Here is a 26,378-nt window from a genome sequence, read left to right on the forward strand (position 1 = left end):
TTCAGTATGGCTCTAAAGTAAGAAGTAAAAAGTAGTTAAAAAAACATACTTCTAGGGGCTAAAAATCTCTCAATGGTGAACAGGGATAAGAAGAGCTCAGCTCCATAGACAGTTTATACATAGATTGGTTGGTTCTCCAATCAGCAAAGGAGTGCCCTGATTAGCTGGTGGTATGAGGAAAAAAGCTTAGGATCTGTTGGGAAACTGGAAAGGAAAGATGGGCCCAGTTGTCCACCTGCAAGGGTCACATGGGCAATTCCTTATTCTTCAAGAAATTTTGTTATTAAGGGAATTTCTCTCTATGAAGTTGATGCCCAATTTTCATACTTGGGAACTCTTGAACTTAGGCTTGCCAAGAATGTAACTGTTAAGATGTGACTTGGAAAGACTACTCAGGATGCTTCTTCTCAGGCCTCTGCAAGAACATTCATTGTCAGTGTTCCAGCTGCATGGGCAGGAAAAAACCAAAAGGCAAAAAGGAAAACAAATAAAGAAAATGTAAAACTCAGGGAAAGGAGTGAGAATTCAGAATGGTACCTAGCAGGAATTCAGAGATTAGAAATGGCAAGAAGGATTAGATGTAAATAGCATAGAAATGGCAAGAAGGATTAGATGTAAATAGCAAAGACTTTGGGATGAAGAAAAATAATTGACTAAGCTTGTTGAATTAGTTGCAAGTAGAGTTGAATATGGCATGGCAGTGACTGTCACTAGCTTAAGCAATGCCCCTCTGGTTACATCTATGAAACAGTACAATAAGGACACAGGAAACTATCTAAGAAAATGTTTCATTAAAAATAGCTAAGATTTAAAATGAAAAGGTTTGCAGTAGTTTTCAGCAATTCAAAAAATTCTCTTATCTGGAGTGGTTCATTTCTTGATTCCAAATAACAGCTGCTTTGATAAATTTTTAAACAAATCCAAAAGTCTCTTTACAAAGACCAATTGGAAGTGAGGAAAAGTCAGAATGCATCAGTTTGAGTTACAAATGGGTTAAAAAGATATACAGAATTTATTATTTTCAAATAAATACAGTAAGGGACAAAGGCTTCCAGAACTGAAACTTTAATGTCTGCTTGGCTACAGTACAATTTTGTTTTTTTGTATTTAAATAAAACTTTGAAAATGCTTGAATTTGCTTGTTATCTTAAGTAGGTAAACAATGACCCATTTCCATCTGTTTAGATGAAAGCCTCCTAGTAGATACAGATAAGCTACTATTGAGCCTCATAAAATTGTTACAAGTGTTTATTATTTTAAGAATAAATGTAGAAGGAACTTACTGAATTCCTGGCAAATGGGAAGAGCTCAGACTTTTTGAAAAAGCTATCCATCTATGGATCTATTCATCCACCTATCAATCCATCCACCCATCCATCCATCTATGTAAACCACTCCTAGGAGTGGAAATCCCAGATTATTTTTATGTAGACAGTTTTTTAAATCTTTAATCAGACCCATAATTCATAACATCCTCCTAGTATCTAACTAATGATTCCCCCCAACATCCCTATAATTTAAGCTCATTTCTTCTTTTATTGCCTTGTGACATGAGGCTAGATTATAATGCTCTTTGTCCAAACCTTCATGCTAGTTTAGCCTGGAGGTTATTAATTTATTAATTTTGTGGCAGTCCTGAAGAAGCCAATGGAAACTTTCTTCAGAATAATGATAAGTGCATGAAATAAAACATGCAGCATTACAAAAGAAACCAATCATATTGAAATATATTATCAAAATGTTAAAAACAAAAATTTTAAATTGCTTGAAAACAAATATTTTAAATATTTAAAATATCACCCCAGGTTAAGAATAGTTAATTAAACCCTTTATCTTTATAGGATAATTAACCCTATTCATGAGCTGGAAATGACCTCAAAGATGTCTAATCTCACACAATATTTGAAAAAGGAAGAAAATGAGGCCAGAGAAAGACAGTGACTAGATTAATATTGCATAGGTGAACAAATCTACATTCAAAACCAGATTCTAATTCCCAATTCTATGCTATTTCCACTATACCATTGCTTTGGGTCTAGTACCATTTTGGTGATTTATCTCCAGTTTCTTGACTTTTTGCTGTCTGGCCAAGGCTGATCTTATTGGGTTACTCAATCATGATCTTATTAATCTATAAGAGTTTGAACAACTTTACCCATGATTTTTACCTCACATAAACCTGGTGGTTGCAATCCATTTTCTAATAGATACATAATTATCTTATAAACCACTCTGACAGACACAGTGGAGAAGCTATGGATTGTAATTTCATAGTCTTTTTTAACATGTGAATTGCATTATATAATGCCATCTCATTCATGGTCTGATTTTGTCACTTGCCTATTCAAAATCCTTTGATGGCTTCCATTGGCTTATGGTATAAAATCTGAAGTTCTTTTGGCATTCAAATTCCTTCACAGTCTATCTCCAGTTTATGTTTCTAGCTTTATCACCCACTATTTCCCCTTTTCTCTATGGTGCAGTCAGACCAGACTCCTGGCTGGGAATCAATCCCACTCAGTCGTGAACACGCATCATCCTAATCTCAACCCCACCATCCCCCATCCCACCCCTGATACCTGATTCACAATTAAAGCAATCAAAAAATCAACAATTTTAAAAAAAATTTAAATGTTTATTATATATATATATATACATATACTATGTATACATAACTATACATAACTATATCTATATCTATCTATCTGTCTATCTATCTATCTATCTATCTATCTATCTATCTATCTATCTATCTATCTATCTATCTCTTACTTACTCTGAGTTCAACACTGTGTCAAGTACTAGGGATACAAAATAAAAGCAAAGTACTCCCAGTTCTCAAGACCTTCCATTAGAGTGGAGAAGAGAGTCACGTCTATTATCCTCATGTTCCTTATATGGAGATTAACCAGAGGCAGCATCTAGAACTCTCCGGGGATCCCATAGCTCCCACTGAAGACAAGGAATACTTTCTCTGCTTCCGTATTGACTTGTAACTAATCACTCTCTTCACTTCTAAGCTACTCCTGACAGATCACTCAGACTGCTTCCACTCACTCAATCACACCAAACACTAAGTCTCCCAGGGGATCACTGACACTACTCTCAATATACATACACATCATCACAAACAAACTTACTCTGTCGATTGATACTCTCAAAAGAACGTCCTGATGGTCTTAAGTGGTAAGTAATTCACTACTACTGAGAACTGTGTTCCCAAATGCTTTGGGCACACACTGCCACCTCCTTAAAGTTTATCATCTTCTGAACAAATTACAAGCTTCCTGATGGTTGAGACCAAGTACTGCTCAACTTTGCATCTTCCCAGGTTGGGAGTACAGTGCCCTGGATGAGCAGCTGCTTGGTAAATGTTTGCCACAAATGAATTAGGGCTTGGATCCGTCAAAACACCTTCTTTCAAAACAACCTTGTGAGATAGGTAGTTTCTGCATTATTATCATCACCATTTTATAGATGAGAAAACTGAGGCCAAGTGAAGTCAAGTGACTTTCTCCTGATAGCACAGCTGGTAGTTGTCAGAGCCCAAATTACATCTCAGGGTTTCCTGACTCTAGGTCTCCTCAAAGTGACCTCTTCAAAATGAACTTCTCTTTCTGCTGCAATACATTAGTACACAGTAGGTACATAATAAATGCTCATTGAATTGGATCAAATTGCTACCTGGCAGCTGCTGAAACAGACCAGACCCTGTAACTTTATTGGCATTTCAGGAAAGGGAATAGCAAGTCCTTTGCCAAAAAAAAAAGTTTGCAAGGAAGACACTTTGGGTCAGTTAGACAACTTGGAAATGGGAAGGTTCTCAACTCCTGACTTGCATGGTATGGAGGGGTCCCAGGCAGCAAGAAACAAAGAAGTGGAAAGATAGCTGGGTTCTAGCCTGTGGGTGGCTTTCAAGGTCAGACAAAGGAGTCTGGTAATGAAATGCACTGAAAATTTTTGAATAAGGAGTAGATAAAAACTGTTTTAAGATAAATCTCACTTTGAGGTGCAAGATGGATTTTTATTTTTATTTTAGAAAAAGTGTGTGGGCCATTTCAACTGCTCAATTTCACCTAACTTTTCTAAGGCATCATCCCATTTCTCTTCCTCAACATGTCCTATTCTTCCCCTTTCTGCCTTTACAAATGAATTCATCTTTAATTTGCTGAACTGTCTCACCAAGAAAATTACCATCAAGGTGAAGTGTTTACATTTTCTCCACTCAAAGCCTTGTCTGACCTGTACCAGTGATCCATGGCTTTGAATCCTGCATGGAGGAAACCCTCCTGTAATGGTTCCAGCACCTGCCTGATGTGGAAGGGCCCATGCAATAAATGTTTCAGATGATTTATTTTCCCTGGAGTGTATAGGGGATTGGGCTTACTTATTACTTTAGATCAGAGTTCTCTACCAAATCAGGGAGTGGACATATGGGGAAATCGGGGAAATGACACAAAGACATCATGAAAATTCACGAAAAGGTACTTTGGAAAAGAAAAAGTGGAAATTCACATACTCTGATCTTATTTCAGACATATGGGCATATAGTCCTTGGATCTAAAAGAAATTAGGCTGTGGGCAAGTGGAGGGGGAGGGAGCTAAAGGAAAATGGAAAATACAATTTACTCTCCTAGTTCTGTACTCATATGCCAAAGGTTCCCAACATTTTTAGAAAGGGATCTACTTGTCTCTTCCTTGAAATGATCGCAAGCCACAGGCCAGGGCCATCTAGGCAGAAGTTAACTGGCAGCTGAATGGATAGGCCTTCAAAATCACCTGGTTCTTTGTTTTAGGATCTCTTTTCTATAATGTCATAGCCATGTCTCTGGTAAATACATGGGTTATTGAATAAATTATGTTGGCTGGGTAGATCCAAGTGAGTGGTGCTCTCTTAATCACACTCTTTATTTAACGACTATCATACTGGAGTGGGGTAAGGATTAGGGGATTTATTCTCCCATATAGTAATTTATTCTAATAACACCAATCACTGCCATATTGAAGGGTTTCAAAAACTGAAAAACCAGCTGGGGTTAATATCCTTTGACAGTATCTTGGCCCATCCACTTGCCCCAAATAGCCATTAATACTCCGGAAATGCCCTGCACCTCTTCCATAACTGCTTCATTTAAACTGAGGTTAGGAGACCACTGGCTGCCTCTGTTATGTACTTTTGTAGAACAATTTGCTTTCTGTAATGGTACATATAAAAACTATGGGGTTGGCAACTAATAGAGATGGAGGCTTTTGAGTTGGGCAAACAGCTAGTATGTGCTGGCAGCTGAGTGTTCTTCCCCACTCCCACTCTCCTGCTTCCTAACTCATTTTCAAGGAGTACTTTATTTTTGACCACACGGACAATTTATGGAGCCTGTGCTTAAATATTCACCATTTACTGGAAACAAAAGCCTTGTGGTCTGAAATAAAAAGCTTAAGCAATTACTGGCAAAACTTTAAACCTTCAACTAGACTTTATGTTTCATGCAGCAGTCATAGATCCCAAGATAGTCTGGACTAAACTGAAAGAAAATATTTTCTGGATGGCCCGTGGACAAAGGAGCACTTAGGGGAACATTTATGCCAAAATGGTGGTCCACAGATTTCCAATGGGATACCAAACATAAGGATGGGGAAAGAAGGCTGTATGACAAAACTATTAAATTACAGAATTAGAAAGTACACATATTTAAAGGAAAGCACATAAATCTATCTTCTTTGGCATTAGGTTCCTATGTATGAAATAAGCAGGAACTTGGAATGTGGGGCTTTAGTACTCAAGTAATGATTTTAAAATCATAGAATTTGTGAGTTAGAAGGTACATCAACCTCAACAGTCTCCTCTCAGAACTTGATAAATTAATCAAAAAGAAACAAAAAAGAAACTAAGGAGGTAAATAGAATATTAGAAAAGTTAGATATGACAGATCTTTAGAGAAAACTGAATGGGAACAGAAGGGAATATACCTTTTTCTCAGCAGCAATGGTACCTACACAAAAACTGACCATGTATTATGGCATAAAAACCTCAAAATCAAATGTTGAAAGACAGAAATGTTAAATGTACTCTTTTTGGATCTAAATGCAATAAAAATTACATTTAACAAAGGGCAGTGGAAAGACAGATTAAAATTAATTAGAAACTAAATAAACTAACCCTAAAAAATAAGTTGGTGAAAGAACAAATCATAGAAACAATCAATAATTTCATTAAAGAGAATGACGACAATGAGACAACATACCAAAATTTATGGGATGCAGCCAAAGTAGTACTTAGGGGAAAATTTATTTTTCAAAATTCTTACATCAACAAAATAGAAACAGAACAGATCAATGAATTAGGTGTACAACTAAAAAAAAAACTAGAAAAAGAACAAATTAAAAGTCCCCAATTGAGCATCAAATTGGAAAACCTGAAAATCAAAGATGAGACTGATAAGATTGAAAGTAAAAAAAACCCAACCAAACAAACAAGCAAATAATTGAGTTAATAAATACATCTAGGAGCTGGCTTTATGGAATTTGATTTAAAAAAGATACATCAATAGCCATCTAGTTCAACAAAAGAATCCCCATTATGATATATCTGACAAATGGCTATCCAGCCTCTCTTTGATGACTTTCAATGAGTGGGAACCACTATTTCCTGAGGCAGCCTGTTTTACTTATAGATAACTACAACTCAAAGGGAATTTTCCCTGACATCAAGCTTACATTTACACCTTTGCAACTCCCACCTATGGATCCTGATTCTGGCCTTTGGGATTAAACAAAAAAAAAATCTAATCCTTCCACCACAAGATAATGGGGGCATCATATCCTTGTTGAGTTTTTTTTTCCTCTCCAGGTTAAACATTCTCAGATCCTTCAAGTGCTCCTTATATGATATGGACTCAAAACCCTTCATCATTCTGGTTGCTCTTTTCTGTACTACTTGGCTTATCTACAGGGACAGAGATTGGGCCTGGACTTGTAGTTTCATTGCTATAGGGAAATCCCTGATGAGGAAACTCCTCATTTGAGGTTTTCTTGGCAAAGATACTGCAGTGGTTTCCCATTTTATTTTCCAAGTCATTTTACAGATGAGGGAAACTGAGGTAAACAGGGTAAAGTGACTTACCCAGGGTCACATAGCTAGTAAGTGTCTGAGGTTGGATTTGAACTCAGGAAGATGAGTCTTCCTGACTCCAGGGTTGGAACTCTATCTACTATACCCACCTAACAGCCCCCAAAATAGGGTAATCCTTAGCAAATCCATAGAATGTGAGTGATTCAGTCTTTTAATATCCCATTAAAAAAGCTATGGAGCCAGAAAACCAGGATATTATTGAGGTCATATTTATATGAGGAAGAGTGTATTCTTGTGAAAACAACTAAAAATTCTCTATTTTATATCATTCTTTAGAAGAAACATTAAATGTTGCCTGGTTTTTATGTTGAGGATATCTAAGAAATTTAAGATCTAATAATAAATGTAGGTCAGGGAAATAATCATATTAAATAGAAGGAATACAACAGCTATTTATAACTAAGTGAAATGCCTGGATTTTCTGACCTGGCTCATTACAAAGCTATAATAAAAATTCCTTTAATTTGTAGTGTCAGTATTTTCAACATATGGCTCACAGGCAAGCCTATCCTCTCTTCTTTGTTATCTAGTTACAGAGGTGTTCATTCCTGAAGAGAACCAATGTGACATCATGAGGGTGACGACTTGTGCATGAATAAATCAATATATGAGTGAGTGAATAATCAAGTATTCTAGTAATACAAGTAGCAACACTGTCCCTGGCCTCAAAGGATTTTTTTCCATTTTAATGGAGACACCAATACATAAAGGGGAAGAACCAGAAAAGGGCTGGGCACACATGGTATGTAGCTTGGAAGTACCTAGAAAGTGTAGTGGTGCCCAGCTTCCGGGCAAGATAAAGCAAAGGCTCATCTACCAGCATCCCAGGGGCAGAGTCTGAGTTACAGGGGGTGGGGGATGAAGAGGATATCTAGAATGCAGCTGGCAGGGTTTGGAAATGGCTTGGATATTTTCACATTGGTGTCTACAGCTCTTCACAATCTGGTCCTTTCCTCTCTTTCTAGTATTTTTTTTTTTCACATTACTCACCTCCACGTACTCTATAGTGTAGTGATACTGGCCTACTTGTCATTCATCTCATCTTTCCATGTCATTTCCATGACCTTGCAATGTTTAGCAGTGCCTGGTACATGGTAAGTGTTTAATAAATGCTTGTTGATCAATTGATTGGGTTTCAGTTTGATAATGTCCTCCCCACCCCTTGCCCCTGCTCCCTCCTGCAAGTGTTGGTCAACTCAAGAATGACAAAATATATGATGTGAGAACAAGGTGAGTTGGTGCAATTTTGCAAAGAAAAACAAACAACATAGAGGAGGTTTCAAATTAAAACTATCATTTAAGAGTTGTAAGACCTTGGACAACTTACTTTCCTCTTTGAATCTCAGTCTGTTCATTTGCAAAAAGGTGCTAATACCACTATCAGCTGACTGTGGGGGAAGGTACTTTGAAGCACTATATAAAAATGAGTTATTACAGAATTTATTGTTATAATCCAGTGATTTGCCCATCATAGCATACTACTTTTTTGTGAATATTCATTAAAATTTGTCAAAATTCCAGTGTCATCTATAATACTCTTTCTCTGGTTAACCATCTTATCCAAGATTAATCAATGCTATCCTCAAATTTGGATGAAAAAGAAAAAGAAATTTAACTTCAAGTGTAAGTTTAGATAAAAAACCAAAACTTTAGGAATTTTAGAGCCCTTTAAGGAATTTCACTGAAAATAGTTTAAGACATCATGAATCACCTCAAAAACATGATCAAAGGTAGGAATCCATTGTTAGAAATTTATCTTTTAGATTGTAGAAGTGATTCCATGACTATGCTGGAATGAGGTAGAGAATCATGTGTTACAGGATATAAGATTGGAGCTGATGATAATATAACTCATTTCCAGACTCCCTCTGGACAGAGAAAAGAGAAGGGCTTGTGGTTTGTGATGCATCTGATTGAATAGTGGGTAATTAAAGTATGCATTTAGTTAAAACACAAATTAAAAAAAATGGGTACAGGGTGGAACCTGTCAGCTCAGGCTTGGAAAACGTATGCACCCTTATCTATATTCTTTCTTTACTTTCATTCATCTATGATCCCCTTAACAAAATACCAATACTCTTCTGTTAATGCTATATGGCTTTGAGTCATAGAATACCAGAGTCTCCAAAGAATTCAAGTTGTAGGTCACTCAAAGGGCAAAGAAGTGATGCATGAACAGGCTGTAGCATATTTCTAGCAAAGAACTGCACACCAAAAACCATATAAAGATTATCATTGAGATTAGAAGGCAATAAAAGCCCCTGATGGGCTGAGTGGTGCAAGAAAACCAGTGGACAGCCCCGGTGGTTTGTTGGTATCCATGCACATGATCTAGAACAGGGGTTGTCATCTTTTTCTTGTGTCATTGACCCTTTTGGCAGTCTTGTGAGGCTTATGGACTTCTCAGATTGATGCTTAAATATGCATAAAATAAAAATATAGTATTATAAAAGGAACCAATTACACGGACAGGTGGTTACTAGAACACCTAAAAATATAAGTTCACATACCCCCGAGTAAGAAGACCTCCAGATCACTTGGTGGACCTCTTATAGAGGGGCTGATGAGAGAGCATGAGAAAGAGTAACACTAGATGAGAAAGCATGGGTAGGCTGTGATTCATACCAATGGAAGGAATACTAATTTCCAGGAGATCAAACATTTATAGAAGCTGTTATGATCCCAATCTGTTGAAGAAAATTAAGATACAGGAGAACTTTGGGAGAAGCAAAAAATGTGACTACTGGGAAAGGGAGCACCAAAACAATATTTACATGGTTAAGTCCTATACAATTTCCATTTGATCTTACATGGCATTTTGAACTAAGCCAAATAAAGTATATTTCCATGGGAACGTACAATTTAATTCACAGCACGTATTTTTAAAAAATGAGATTGAGAGTATACCCATTGAAATAGTTGAAGAAACCTCAGAACAAATAGTCAAATAATCAGATTTCTTTTTAAAGGAAAATCTTTTGTTATTAACACAAGAAAGGAACAAAACCATTAAATAGTCCATTCATTTTCCCTGCTTGATTATTCACTGTCTCACAGATAATCTAAAGCAATGGGTCAGCTAAAAATCATATATACACGGGAACCGTATTCTAATACCATTCTTAAAGTCTATGTTACTGAACATATGACAGGTAAAACCACTTTATGTTAGGTTTTTTGGTACTAGAGTGACCACATTTTCTTGGATAGAGACCAGGAAAGACCCACCTCATAGGGAATGCTTTTTCAAAGTGTGTTATGCAAGGCTTTTCATTTACCTTGGAACATGGTGCACATGAAGTTCTAAGATATAACAACACTTTAAATCCAATTATGCCCAACCGGGCTAGGGCCAACTGAACTCGGATCAACTCTTCAAATGAAATTTCTTTTAAAAGTAGTTGTCTGCTTTGGTTTTGAAAATAAATTCTATGACTTAGCTATTCTCAGCAATATAATGATCCAAGACAACTATGAAGGACTTATGATGAAAAATGCTATCCATCCCCAGAGAAAGAACTGATAGTATCTGAATACAGATTGAAGCATGCTTTTTTTTAAAAACTTCAGTTTTCTTGAGTTCTTTTGTCTGTTTTCTTTCACAACATGACTACTATGGATATGTTTTGCATGACTATACGTGTACAACCTATGTAAATTGCTTGTCATCTCAATGGGGGTGGGGTGGGGAGGGAGGAAGGGAGAGACTTTGGAAGTCAAAGTTTTAAAAATGAATGTTAGAGATTGTTTTTACATGTAACTGGGGAAAAATTAAAATTAAAAAAAGCGAAAAAAACCCCAAATAGAATCTATTTGAAATTCATTTTGCATTTTCATTACCTGGAGAAAAGTTTGGGCCCATAAGCGTGCTCTGACTTTCAGTACTGCGCTCTCACCTCCTTCTAATCTTCCAACCACACAAGAGATGCTCAAGCACTCAATGTTTGTACAATTCTGTAAAAAAGAGGTTTAGAGAGGTGCCTTTATAGATTGCAGTAATGACATGGCTCAGCTGGGACATGGGGATTATTCACATTTCCTTATCCACAGGTATCACTTAACGATAAACTAAGTCCTAATTTAGCAGAAGCACAAGAGTTCTTTGTTTACCAAATGTGAGATTCCGAAACTTTCACTGGACTTCTAAGATGGGGGAACTGTGGTACAATGTTGTGATTTTATTCCCTTGGCTTTCCCTTACTATTTGGTATCCATGGAATCCTCATAGGTGTATATCATAGTAATTTCAGGATGAGGTTTCACATAGAGAATTTACTGCAGTAATAGACTACAGTCATGGTAAAGACTGTATTGTCCTTTGCTCTTATTTTTTTCTGCTAACCAGAACAGTAGTGTATACATTTTACAAAATGCTCTTGCTCTGTTTAGACTATAATGATAATAATGATGAGGAGGATGAAAATAATAATAATAATAATAATAATAATGATAGCTAGCATTTGTATAGTATTTTAAAGTTTGAAAAGAGCTTTACAAATACTGTCTCATTTTATCCTCACAATACATTTAGGAGTAATGTGTTATTACTGGCCCCATTTTACAGAAGAGGAAAATGAGCCTGAGTGAGGTGAAGTGATTTGTTCAAGGTCACACAGCTAACAAGGGTCTGAGGTTGGATTTGAACTCAGGTCTTTCTGACTGTAAGTTCAGTGCTCTGTCCACTGTACCACCTAGATGAATGAAGGAATGAATAAACAGCACTTACAATGTACCTTAAGCCTTCTGTTCTACTTGAATGTCCTTCTTTCTTTCATCTCAGTTCATTTTTAAAATTATCCTTTATATGACGTGTATACTGCAAGACTGAATCAAACCACTAAAGAAGGATTCATGATAAAAACTCATATTTATATAAATTTTTAAGGTTTATAGGACATTTTCCTCACCATGTCCCTTTGAAGTGGGTCATACAAAAATGATCATCCCCATTACACTGGTAGCAAAACTAAGACACAGGCAAGTCGAGTGACGAGCCCTGTGTGTCCATGCAGTACAAGCGTACCGTCCTACACATGTAGGAATTGTTAGGGATGAGAATGAAACCCATATCCTCTGACTCGAGGCCATTGCTACAGCAGCCTGCTTCTTACGGCTATTTTGTGATAACGCCAGTAGATCAAGTAAATTAAGGAAACCTAATTCAGATGATTAAGTGACTGGTGCTTGGAAATTTGTTTGTCTCTGTGTCTGAACGACTCTGATTATAAATCAAATACTTCTTTGGTCCCATTAATCCCTCTGCCCACTAAGGGCCATATGGATTACATCAGAGTCACAACTTACTAGATAGTTCCCCCTACCCCCCCCAAAAAAAATCTGACAAATTGAATCCAGATCCCAAAGATGCCCAGTTTCTTATAAGTGTTCCTCATTGGATGAAGTACCTAAGTTCTTGAAAAGTTGCCTTTAATATGAAATTTTGGAGGATGAATTCCATTTTTCCTTTTGGATTGTATCACTGAATAGTACTTACATTCTGGATAGGGAGAGTGAGCAGAATGTTATGAGCTATCAGTTTTTGAGCCAGGAAAATTTGACCTGAATGGAATTGATAAAATAAGGCAATTATTTTGGTGCATTCTCCTTTAAGGCTCGTTGGGTAGTTCTGCAAAAGTGAGTATTAGGGCAAAGTCTAGGAGAAGGAACACTGGCCTGAGAGTCAGGAGACTTAGCCCAGCTGTGTCACTGCTTAGGGGTGTGACTTAAAGCAATTTAAGTTACTTAGAGTTTTGGGGTCTCCATTTCCTCATCTGTAAGATTAAAGAGTTGGGCTAGATTGGCGACTCAACCTTTTGTGTAAAGGCAGTCTAGTGAAGTCCATGGCTCCTTCTCAGAATAATGTTTTTTAATGCATAAAATACATAGGATGACCCCCAAGAAACCCAGATCCGTTGAAATACAGTTATAAAAATAGGAAGTAAATTCACAGACCCATTGGAAAAATGATCGCTAAAGTCTCCACCAGCTAATTCAATCAAAATTCCATAGATGCTTTGTACATATAGTGGTGGTAAAGGTTACTTGTACTACATAGACATTTAGGTGCCAAGAGAATTTGATTCACAAACTTTAATGCATCAGTACATAGTACATATGTATTAACAACACGTTAGTTGAGAATGATAACAATACATAGTCTCAAAAAACTTTAGGCTGTGGATCAACTTTGACAAAAAATTATTAAGTGGCATTTCTCATGATTACTCATGTCTCATAAATGTCAGCTTCCCCAGACCAACAGTATAAGGTAGGGTCATACACTACCCTTGGGGAGGTTGGGAGAGTAATTAAACTGGCCATATTCTCTTCAGTCTCTTGCCTTGGAAATGAAGGAAGTGGACCAGGAATAGAGAGTGACTTTGTTCTCTTTTAGAAAGATGTAAGCCATAGACATTGTCTCTTTGGGGCAATGCCTGCTTTTAGAATCTCTCTGGCCCACCAAATCCCTGGTTCTCTCGTAGGAGTTGTGTAAAATGGACTATCCCAAAGTTTTGGAAGTTTTAGTCCAAAAATGACATTTGATTGTAATTGATAGATGTTTCTTAATGCAAATTTGATATTATGATCCCCCTAAACAGATGCTGGAAATCTGTCCTTTTAAATTCCTCATCAGAAATGTGATTGAACAAGTCTTGTTAACAAAACAAAAAACTATAGGAGGTTTTATTTAACTTTTGATTTCTGAATCAGCTTTGCATAATCACTCTTTTTCTAGAGTTATTTAGCAGTTTGACTTGAGGACAAAGAGTGGGGAAAGTGATCTGTAATTTTGTAAACAATAAGAAACAAAGAGATTCCAGAATGCTAATGACTGCAATCAAGTAATTAATGTGGAAGCAGATGGTTGGATTTTTATGCTCTCTGCAACTTGTAAGTTTCTGGGTGGTTTGCAGAAGCAAAAAAACCCTCTTCCACTGAAAAGTCAAAAAGGAAAATCGATGGAGGGAAAGAATTTGATCTTGGGATTGTAATTCAAATTTACACAACTTAAGTTTTAGAAATATTGCATCCTAGCAAGGGAAATGGGGACAAAGGAATGGCAGAAATTCTAAAGTATATGGTATTTACATAGGGGACCTGGAGCTGATAAACAGGTAGAACTTTTCGTGGGTGGTTTCTGTCTACATCTAGAGGCTTGGGGACTGGCTCCAAATAAGGTGGCTATCAGTGGGAGGGATGGGTGGTGTGTGAGGCCAACGACACGATTCAGGGACCAGCTAGGCAGTGAGAGGTTAGATAACAAGAGGGACTGAGGGTGCAGGGATGGGGATGAATGTTGATTTTGGAATGGATGCAATCTGACTGGCCACACCAGAATTAGTTAGGATCTCTTTGCATCTTCCAGACTAGGTAAGATTTTCAAAGTGCATTCCAGCCTGACCTTGATCTCCCATGGCTTGCCTTGGTCCTGTACCCTCTGGTCTTAGCCAAAACTGAGCCAACAGAGCTGGACCCTGCAAAACTGAGTAGAAAGGAAATTTTTTCTTTGGCACCTCCTGCTTTTTTCATTTTTCAGGACGCCGATTTTTCTTGGTGGTTCTTTTTTTTTTTTTTAAACTCTCTAACCAGTCCTCAGTCTTCTTTGCTGAATCTTATCTATGTCCCCAACTCTAGGTGCTACCTAACTTCTCCTATAACATCTCTCTTAGGGATTTCACCAGCTCTTGTTGTTTTACTGATCATTTCTCTGCAGATGGCTTCCAAATTTATATATCCTACTGGAATCTCAAATGAGATCCAGCTCCACATTGCCAAATGCCAAATGTATATCTCCAATTGGATGTCTTTTAGGACATCTCACGTCCAAAGCACATCAAAAAAGAAATCATTATCTTTTCTCCCAAACTTGTCCTTCCTCCTAACTGCCCTGTTTTTAGCACGGACACCAGGACCCTTTCAGGCACCTATGTCTGCCATTGTAGAGTAAACCTCAGCTCTTCACTTTCCCTTCACTATTTATCCAATCAGTTTCCAAATCTTGAGCTTCTGCCTCCATGACATTTCTTGCATTTGTTCCCCTTCTCTTCGCTTGCATGACCCCCACTCTAATTCAGGCCCTTACCATCTCATGGCTAGATTATTTCAATAGCCTTCTAATATCTCCTAATAGAAGATAAATATCTTTCTAAATAAATAGGCTTCCCCTAGCTCATCTATCCTCCAAAACCTGCCAAAATTATCTTCCTAGAGCGCAAGTCTAATCATGTTACCCCTCTGCTTAATAAGCTTAACCGGCCACCTCTTGTCTTTAGGACCGAATATAATCTCTCCTTCTTTACATGTATAGCCCTTAACAATACGCCTCCCTGGGTGTATTTCACAGTACTCCCACTCACATACTTGACTTCCTGGAGGCCAGGCAAACCGGCCCATTTGTGTTTATGGGTCCTGACATTTCGTGGCCCATCCTCGTGCCTTCAAACAGGCCAGTCACTTCTGGAATAGACTTCCTCCTCAACTCTTCCATCTTTGGATCTTCAGTTCCCTTCAAGGCTCTGCTCAAGGGCCTGACAGAAGCTCTTCTCGCTCCCTGACATGTTAGTGTTCTCTCTCTCACCAAATCGTCTTGCTTTTAGAAGATATATATTCAATATATTAATAGATTATAAAATGTATATTATGTAACATTATAGATATTTAATATATTAAAATATATAACATGTCATTTCCCCAATAGAATGTAAGCTTCTTGAGGGTAGATTTTTCTTCCCCCCTCTTGTTCTCTGCCTTTCTTCCCTCCTCCCTCTTTTCTTTTCCTTCCTTCCTTCCTCCTCCTCCCCCTCCTTCTTCCTTCTCTTCCTCCTTCCCCTCCTCTTCCTCTTCTTCTTCATCATCATCATCATCATCATCATCATCATCATCATCTTCTTCTTCTTCTTCTTCTTCTTCTTCTTCTTCTTCTTCTTCTTCTTCTTCTTCTCTCTCTCTCTCTCTCTCTCTCTCTCTCTCTCTCTCTCTCTCTCTCTCTCTCTCTGTCTTTTCTACCCAGGGTCTAATGTACTTTGTGGAATCTTTATTGAATTGATGTCTTATAAAGATGAGATCTCTAGGTTATTAAAATGACTACTTTCTATCCTCATTTCCATCTGTTTAAGGTTGCCACATACTTTTCCTTACATAACTTCTCAGACAGGATTTATCTGAATGAGGCACACACTCTCGCACTGAGAAGATACTTAGATTTTTCTCATCTTGCATTTCTAACGAATATGTTAGGCACACCAATGTACTGGAAAAACTGAAAAGAAAAAATACTCATGAAGTTAAAACCATCTGTATTTAAGAATTCTGTCCAAACCATGAAAACAGCCCTAAGTAGGTTTCTGTGAACTCACCAGTATTTTTGCAGGACTTTGTCTGTGAATTTCTACCACTGGGACACGTCTCTTCCTGACAAGATGAGGAATGCTAGAATTACGCAGAAAGGCACTGAGGGCAGGGATGTCCTCCTGGGAGGCTGCGGGCTACAAAGAGGGAGAGAGAGAGAGAGAGAAGGGAAACAGCAATGATACTGTATACAGTTACATGAATGTTTGCTCCCTCTTCCTTGGCCTTGATCTGTATGCTGACTTAATCTTTTTTTTCCAACTGAATAAGACTCCTAGGAGAATTCCCTCTCAAATCCATCCTTCACACTACTGCCAGATTAATCTTCTTTATGCAGAGATTTGAACATGTGAGCCCTTAGCTTAAAACTTTTCAGTGGCTCCCTATTGCCTACTTGATAGGGTCCAGACTGCTTGGTCTGTCATTCAAGGCCCTATACAACCTGGTATCACATGGTTTATTTTCTGGTCTCATCCATACTTCTCATCTTCAAATGAGCTAACATATATAAAGTGCTTTGCAAAGATTAAAATCTCTATCAATGCTAATTATTATTATTATGTGCTATTCTCATGGGCACATAGGTGGTGCAGTGGACAGAGCACTGTGCCTGATGTTAGGAGTTCAAATATTGTCTCAGACACTTATTAGCTGTGTCACTGTGCACAAGTTACTTAGCCTTGTTTACTTCAGTTTCCCCATCGGTAAAATGAGCTGGAGAAGGAAATGGTAAATCACTCCAGTATCTTTGCCAAGAAAATCCCAAATGGGATCACAGAGTCGAGCACGATTAAAATGACTCAACGACAACATTATTCTAATATCTTGTATTCTAGTCAAACTGGACTATTTCCTATTCCCCTTGAACTTTCCATACACTCTTGATTCTGACTTTGTTTACCTCATTCCCTATGCTTAAAATGGTTTTTCTTCCTGTTGCATCTTACTCATTTCTCAAGTTCTGGATCAAATGATGGCACCTACATTTTCCCAAACTGAAAATGATCTTTCTTTTTCAGACTCTAGACCCTTGCATGGCACTTTGGTGCATTTAAATGGCGCATCTCTGCTTTTTATTTTACTCCTGTATCTAAATGCTGCATATTGCCTACTAGATTATAAACTCCATGAGTGGAGGAGTCCGTCATTTAACTAACATTTATTAAGTGCCTACTATGTGCCAGGCACCATGCTAGGGACACAAAGAAAGGCAAAAAAAAAAAAAAAACAAACAGCTCCTGCTCCCAAGGAACTCACAGTCTACTTTGTCTAGTGGTCTGTATGCAGTAGGTACTTAATGTTTACTGATTCCAGCTGACTTCTGGGGTTTTTTTTTAGGCAATTGGGGTTAAGTGACTTGCCCAGGGTCACACAGCCAGTAAGTGTCAAGTATTTGGTCTGAGGCTGGATTTGAACTCAGGTCCTCCTAGCTTCAGGGCCAGTACTCTATCCACTGCACCATCTAGCTACCCCTGAGTTCTGTTCTACTAGCAGCAATGTAATGATGATAGCTTAGTGAATACTAGGCCAGGGTCTGATCTCAATTTGCCATATCCACTTGCAGTTAGCACAGCGTTCTGCATCCCATATGTGCTTAGTAAAGAACTATAAAGTACTTCCTTACTGAATAAATGAATTAATAAACTGTATGGAAAAGGAATTTTCCCATTATCCAATGAAAGTAAGTTCTCATAAATTAGGAGGTCTTCATTTTGACAAGGCGCCCCTCAGAATAAATACTTTAAGCCAAAGTAATTACCCCTAGAAGCACTAAAGTAAAAGATGAGTGGAATCTTTGGGGCTAGAATCATCCCTCTTTGGCTACTCTCTCCTCCCCCACTCCCCTATTGTAGATCAGGAAGCTTCTTGTCAAAGTGTGATGAAAATCATTTGGCACTGGAGGAGCCGTTCAATGTCACGTAATGGAGAGTGGCAACATTCTGAGTGGGTTGGAGTAGATAGTGGCTCTGGGATTCTGGGATTCTGAGCTGCCTTCTGATCTGGCTGGAGAAAACACAAACTGCTCAGAAGCCACTGGATGGGGGCAGGGGCCTCTTTGCCTGTTGTACAGAATAGCTGCATTCCTTTGATAAGAAGATCCCCCAAAGAAGGAACCCAGCTCAATAGTATCAACAGTAACAAGCCAACACTCCTGGGGTGGGGTTTATTTTCATCGCTGTGCTTGTGCTCTGGAATTTGTGATTTTACTCTGGTCTTCACACAAAGGACATCTTATTTCTCGACATGTTTTGAAATTAAAAAAAAAATCTTTCAACACACCCCATTCACATTTACTACTATTATTATGCAGTCTATAAAAATAAAATTCACAAAAGATTAGCATCTAGGAACTTGGGGTATGTGTGTGTGTTTTCTTCTACATCTACCTCTTTTTTTTTATCATGGAAAAGTAGCCCTATGGGGTTCTCATCTCTGAGGAACTAAAAATGATAGAAATGGTATATGGGGTAATGAATAGAGTACTGGACTTTTGAATCTGGAAGATCTAGGTTTTAGCCTATTTCAGCCCATCAGATACTTCCATTGTCTTACAAGTGATCTGAAACTTTAAATCTTTAGAGCACTGGGTTTGGCAGCAGGAAGATCTGAGTTTAAATCCAGCCTCAAACTTTTACTAGCTGTGTGACCCTGGGCAAAATTCCTGCCTCCCTCAGTTTTCTCATCTATAAAATTGGGATAATAATAGCATCTCCCTCCCAGGGTGTTTGTGAGCATTAAATGAGGTGACATATATAAAGTGCTTTACAAACTTCAAAGTGTTGTACAAATGCTAGCTATAATTATTACAAGAAATTACTTCAAAATAAGCAACATTAGCCCTGAAAAATTTGTTAAAGAAATTTACTTATTATTTGCAGACTACTTTCTAGATTAGAAATTCTCAACCACGTTTATATCATGGAACTTTCCGGCAATCTACTGAAGTCTATGGTTCCCCTCTCAGGACAACGTTTTTAAATGCATAAAACAATGCATAGGATTACAAAGGAAATCAGTCATGTTGAAATATAGTTAACAAATTTTAAAAAAAGATGAGTTCATGGATCCCAGATTACAAATTCTTATTCTTAAGATTAATCACGGGATTTTGTTTCCCCAAATGAAATACTGTACCTAGTGATTACCTACTACTGTTTTACTGTCTGAAATCATCAGCAGAGTGAATGGAAGATTCTGAAACAAACTTGATTAACGCACTAATTGCATGGTCAATCTCAGCAAACAAAGAGTTTATCTCGGTCATTAGGAGAGAATCTGGCAATCAGAAATAAAATCAAATCCTTCAGAAAGGAAATGAAAATTACTCCTCTCTACTGATGGAAGTAATTAATTAGTCACTGGTAATTGTACTTCTTTTTCTATGTGTTGTTCTAAATTTGGTTACCAACAAGGGTGTTCTATTTTCATCAATACATTCAGGTGCAAATTCAAAATGCTGAATGAAAAGGAAGATCCAGCGCAGCTAGATGGCGCAGTGGATAGAACACCAGACTTGGAATCAGGAGGACGTGAGTTCAAATTCGGTCTCAGACACCTGACACTAGCTGTGTGACCCTGGGCAAGTCACTTAACCCCAACTGCCTCACCAAAAAACAAACAAACAAACAAACAAACAAACAAATAAAAATTAAAAAAGGAAGATCCAATGTACTTGGAAATGCAACTTTTGAAGAATTCTTTACAAGTTTTTTTTTGTAAAATATGGTCAAAGGCATTGGAAATACAATGAAAAGTAATGCCCATCATCTCTTGAATGCATTTCATTTTTATTTTTTTGGCTTCTAGGTATTACTAGTGCATACCAGAAAGGCTGAGAAATGCTTATGCATCCCTTCATCTGTAATTAAGTCAATGTGGAAAAAGGTCCAGGGGGCTTAGTCTACCATATAATTTTCTTTTATAAAGACAGAAATGCTTAGAATGATAAAAAGAAAGCTTTTCTCTGAAATTTCTTTTTAATGCTAGTTGAAGAAGCCAGTTCAACCCACTAGTGATTGTCAGAGAATAGAATTCTCAAAATTTAAATGTTTCCTTAACTTTCTTTTTTGCTTTGTCTATATTTTAAAATCTGGGTTCTGTGCTGAAGTGTAATCAAAAATAGGAAACCTGGAAACTCTCCCCACTCCCCCCAAATGTCAAAGAAACAGGACCACTGCCACAGTGAATGTATCTTTTTTGTAAAAACTTGTCTGTAGTTATGATAAAAACACAAAGTTTCTTAGAACTGGATCCAGGAAGATATCTACAATGGAAGGAGAATGAGATTCCTATGTCAGGATACTTCTCATTAGAGAATGTATTAAAGAGAGAATACTGAGTATTAGGAAAAGACCACAAACAAGATGTAGGCATACGTAGGTTTGTTCTCATGACACATTAAGATATTGATAAAGAACAGCATGAAGGGAGGATCATCTATTCTGTGGCAAGCAACAATTGTCACCAAAGAATCACAAATAGAAAACATTCAAAGCTGCCTACTAGCCTCTCAACAAAGTTATATGAAAGACTGGGTGGTTGATGCTCCTTTTTAAAGATGGAAAGGTAAAAAAAAATAAAGGAAAGTAACTTGGAAAGACTTAAGAATTCTGGACAATGAAATGTCCGACTATGGCTCCAGAGGACCAATGATGAAAGATGCTACCTACATCCTGCCAGTGAAGTGAGAGGCTCAAGGTGCAGAATGAGACATACATGATTTTTATATATGGCAAATGTGTGGATTTGTGTTGCTTAACAACGCTTGTTATAAGTACTCTGGGTTTGTTTTTGCAGGGGGCAATTTTCTACAGGATTATAAAAAAATAAGAAAGAAAAGAGGTCATTAGAGCATTTTTAAAACGCGAGAAGAGAAGGAAATTCAGAAGGAAATACAAACATGACAATTTTGAAAGTAACATGTTGAGTTTATTACATATATTTAAAGATGGTCATAATCGAGATTAATAGTTTCACATGTAATTCTCTTTTTCTGTTCTACTTTATATGCGTAAATGTTTTCTTTTTAGTGTTCATTAAGTTCAAATAAAAAAAAAGATCGTGCAAAAGGGGCATGAGCATCATCGGGGCACTACAGCATATATTAAAAGCAGAAAGCTGCCTTGCAGGCACTTTTAAAGAAAGGTATTTCTCATTCATATACCAGGAACACTCTGGGCTCCTTGAAAAATGTTAACAACAAAACAACAACAAAACCCTATTCAATAACTCTCTGAGAATAACACTCTATTGATGGTGAGGTCCTTTGGATGTTTCTATGTTCAGACAGCATTGTGTTGCGAGCTTCCTGGGAAGAGATCTACAATCACTCAAAAGAGTTTGATGGGTCTATCCACACAGGAAATGCCAAGTAGAGGAAGAATGTCTTCTGCCCAGATTTCAATATACATTGGAATGGATATGCTATGGATTTTGGCTACTGCATATTTGGGACAAACAGTATAGATGGACAATGGGATAGGCTTAGAATTGAAAAGGGATTCTTTGTTTTTGAAATTACAAATTTCTTTTTTACTGACTGCAAATTTCCCATGAAAGCAAAGATCCACATTTTCAATACTATCATTTTAATAATGTTGCTACATATCAGGGAAATATGGAATACCACTGTCCTTGAAGAATGAACATGTGCATTACACACAGAACATGGTGGGTGTAAACAACCTGTAGCATATAACCAACAAGGAATTCTGAAGGAGTAAAGGAACTGTATGACACAAAGAGATGGTCTAGTCATATGGTTAGAGCAAGGAAGAATAGAGGGCTGGCTGGAGTGTTGTCTTGCTACCCTCTGTATATCAGGGAAAACTGAGAAAGTCCTCTATCATTGGGCTGATCCTCTGTGATGAACTTTTGGAGAATATGGACAAGAGTCACAAAGGAAGAGCAGGCATGGACTGGATAGATATATTTGACTATTTGAGAGTACAAAATAGTGAGAAAACCAAATTTCTAGCACCAAGAGTTAAAAAGGGAAAATAAAGGAACTCATTATAAATTCTTTTGCCTAATTATAGTCCAATAAAACTGACACTTTGAATGAAATGGATGAATACATAAAAAGTATAACATAGCCAGATTGACATTATTATAAGAAATAGAGACTCTAAATAACCCAATCTTGGAAAAAGTAAATTGAACAAGCTGTAAATGAACTCTCTGCCAAGGCTGTTACAGATATTAAAATAAATCACAAATCCATGAGTAAAAGAGCTATCAGAGAGGAAATAGCATTCACAAGCATGAGCCAAATTAGTACAAATTTGCTAACTCCTTCAAGGTCTTCTTAAATGTTGTTGAAAGTCATTTGTGAGAAATTAAGAAATACCAATAGAAGACTATTAGGCAAGGCTATTGTTAGGGTCGCAACTACCAAGAGATCATGTATCGTCTTAACACACAGGAGAAACTCTTTGTTTGAGGAGAGTCTTAAGGCTGCATCTTATCCTACAAAGTCAGGTGTTTCTTTTTTGTTTTTGGTTGGGGTAATCAACAAACAATAAACATAATGGGATCCTGTATTTTCTATGCCTTTCAGTTAAGGGAGTGGGAAGATGTGTTCTATCTGCTGTGGAAAATCATCCAAGAAAGTCTACTTGTTACCTTTTTGTATTTTCATCAATGGTACCTTTAATGTATTCATAGATCATTTTCATAATGGTTTTATAGAGAAAGTAGGCATTTGGGTAGACAGTGACTTATTTGCAACATGCCATCTCCTGCCATTGCGTGTTCACAAAGACAGCTCCTTCTGCCTGGAATGTATTCACTCCCTCCTAATCTTGAAGTTGCTGGATCCCAGAATTCTTGTCTTCAAGGGTCTGCTTGGACATTTCCTTCTTTCTCAAACTTTCCCAGACTTCTTCCCTGCACTCCTCCCGCCAAGTTGCTATTGCTTTTTCTCTTCTCAAATTACTTTACATTATATTAATATACAGGTTGCAACACCTCCCTTCTGCCTCCCTGCAATATAATATGAGCCCCCTTGAGGGCAGATTGTTTAATTTTCCTTTGGATCTCTAGCACCAGAAATAATAGGGTCTTTCGCATAGTAGGTTCTTAATACATATTTATTGAATTGAACTGAATCCCATAGTTATCTATGAAGATAATAATCCCTATAGAAATGTCAATAATCTGTTCTACTCCATAGCTACTTATTGTTTGGTTTCTATTTCCGTCTATAAATGTTCCTGAGATGATCTAAGTTGAGTTTCATGTCAAACTTTCTGCAGGCTCATTTTCACTTCTACTGCTTTTCACAATTACGTGAAACAATGCCCTTAGTAATTGCCTAAGCACCCTCTGTAACGCCTGGCAAATGAGCTTGCACTCTAAACTGGTGTTTATTTTTGGCAGCGATATGTTTTATTTTGGCATTGAGAGCAAGTGTTTGCTAGCTGAAGTGGTTTCTGAGTTCTGTTGGCCTCTTTATTCTGACAGTTGTTTTTTTACTGGTTAAACTTCAAGTTGATCATCACAATCAATGCCTTTTTAAAAAAAATCAATTTCCAACTTTTTCTGAGTAAAGAGCTTATTTAACTAAGACAGAATTATTTCTATATATCAGTTTCACTGAAAGTCTTCTTATTCTTATCCTTTCTTCTTATTTGATCTTGATTCTGACCTTGGGTCTAAGTAGTTAATGGCCTAATTATATACAGACATGTGACTGTGAAATGATGTCGAGGCTGGTAGCCATTGATTTCTTCCTATGATATGCTGAATTTTTTTTTCTAAAAAAGGCTTATTTTGGTGACTATCATAGGCAAAACCATCTAGCCATCTTCTTCCAGGAAGTGTTCACAATATAAGGTTTGAGAGTCTTCTCTTTCTTAAGCCCAAACCATATTTTCAGATACAATTTGCTGCCCTCTTTTATGCCCATTTTTTACATTAAAGTAATCAAGTATCAGGGCCAGGTGGCGTAGTGGACAGAGTGCCGGGAAGACTCATCTTCCTGAGTTCAAATCTGGCCTCAGACACTTACTAGCCGTGTGACCCTGGGCAAGTCACTTAACATTGTTTGCCTCAATTTCCTCAGCTGTAAAATGAGCTGGAAAAGGAAATGGCAAACCATTCCAATATCTTTGCCAAGTAAACCTGAAATGGGGACAGGAAGAGTAGGAAATGACTGAAACAACTGAATTCAATGAATCAAGCACCAAAGTATACAATGACTTGGTTTAGAAGATCGCATCAAGTTCTTCATAAATTTTTTTGCTTCCTCAAATGCTTGTAACAGATGTCACTATATAAACAACAATTTCTTCAGGGTGCAATGTTTGTTTACCATTATTCTAATTTTTGTTGGTTTGTTTTTGGTTTTGCTTGGGGATCAGGAAAAAAGCCAATTCTGTCAGCGTTACCTCTGGCCTCAGTTTCCTGAACTGTAAAATAAAAGAGCCGAACTAGATGGGCCTCTGAGGTCCTTCCCAGCTCTAGATCAATGCCTGTGGTGCTACAAATTCCTTTCTTTAATCATCTTTCTAAAGAGAATCTGTAAACTATTCTTCCATTTGGCTGTCAATTTTTTATAGCTTCTGGCTTCTTGAACACATACACATCTATTCAATATTCAATACAGATGTGGTTATATTAGTCCAGTAATAATATTATAGATGGTCTCTTCCATTGCCAAGCCACCATTTCTGCAGGAGAAGAAGGGGGGCTGCTAATGAATGAGTACCAGTTTGGGCCCTATAATCCATTTCATTAGTCTTCATGGCCAAAGAATCCATCTCCTAGCAGCCAGTCTTCTGGAGGAAAGCCTCTCTCTGCAGCTAGGCTGTCCCTTGGGCAGTAGATACAGTCTATCACAAATACTGCACTTAAAGCTTTTCTGGATTGGTGGAACCAGCCAAAAAGTGCTGTCTTCTGACATAGCCTTAAAGAGCCCAAGATCAACTCCAGACCACAATGAGACCTCAGAAGATCACTAGTGTCACTAGAGGACTACTAGATCACTTTGTGATCACTAGTGTCATTGAGTATGCCCTGTTGCAAGGTTCTTTCTAGATGGTAAGGGTCTCTAGTTCTCTTTCTTATAAATGCCATTGTGCTGACTGCACAAAGCCCTGTAACATTAAGGGCTCCCTAGATGAGATCTAATCTTTCCAAAGAGACAGCTTGGCAATCCATGTAGGCAAAACCAGATGGATGAAAAGTCCCTATTGTCTAGATTGTGACATGACATAATGTAGGAAGCCTACTGAAGCTGTCCATCAATAGTCACATCTTACATAGGCACCACTGATGAATGATGAGGTAAGCTGGGTATCAAATAGGAGAACAGATTAGATCACATCTGAGAAAATGTTTAGCACTGTCAACAATCCCAAGTTACTTCTTATTATAAAACCTCCCTTTTAAATTACCAATATTCTCTCAGTGATTCCATATGGCTATAAATAATAGAATCCAATGATCTCAGAAGAATCAAAATCGCCAGTGAGAGAAAGGGTAATGGAAAGATGCATGGCAGGTGCAAGCAAGCAACAGCATGTTACAAGCAATGATCTATAAAAAATGCAACAGGAATAGTCATTGGTCATGCATGACCATAAAAAGAGATAAGGCAGTAATGGAACGAACCAGGTACAACCTATGAAAAGGCTACCTGCTACGCTGGTATCTATGAAACACCACATGTTTGCTGATATCCTCCATGGATGGAAGTAAATCAGACAGCAGGAGAAACTATGGATGTGAGAGGCTCTTCTTGATTTATCTGGTTTTCAGTAGCTTTCTTCCTACTCAAATTATTTCGCAATTATCAGTGTACAGGTTGTACCCTGCCCCACCCCCAGGGAATGTAAGTTCCTTGAGGGCAGAAACTTTCTGTCTTCGCATCTCTAGTGCCTTATGAAGTGTCAGAATT

General features: G+C 37.6%; 1 protein-coding gene across 1 annotated transcript in view; it reads right to left on the minus strand.

The window, feature by feature from the left end:
• The window catches only part of ITGA8 (integrin subunit alpha 8), a 202,716-nt gene that overhangs the window by 22,614 nt on the left and 153,724 nt on the right, over positions 1–26,378 (minus strand). The window contains exons 26-27 of the mRNA XM_020987504.2: positions 16,486–16,614; positions 10,970–11,083 (exon numbers count right to left, since the gene is read on the minus strand). Coding sequence (XP_020843163.1) covers positions 10,970–11,083; positions 16,486–16,614 — 243 coding nt within the window. The remainder of the gene's footprint in view (positions 1–10,969; positions 11,084–16,485; positions 16,615–26,378) is intronic.

This window comes from Phascolarctos cinereus, unplaced genomic scaffold (assembly GCF_003287225.1).
Source record: "Phascolarctos cinereus isolate Bilbo 61053 unplaced genomic scaffold, phaCin_HiC Scaffold_1;HRSCAF=81, whole genome shotgun sequence".
Classification (NCBI taxonomy): Eukaryota; Metazoa; Chordata; class Mammalia; order Diprotodontia; family Phascolarctidae; genus Phascolarctos; species Phascolarctos cinereus.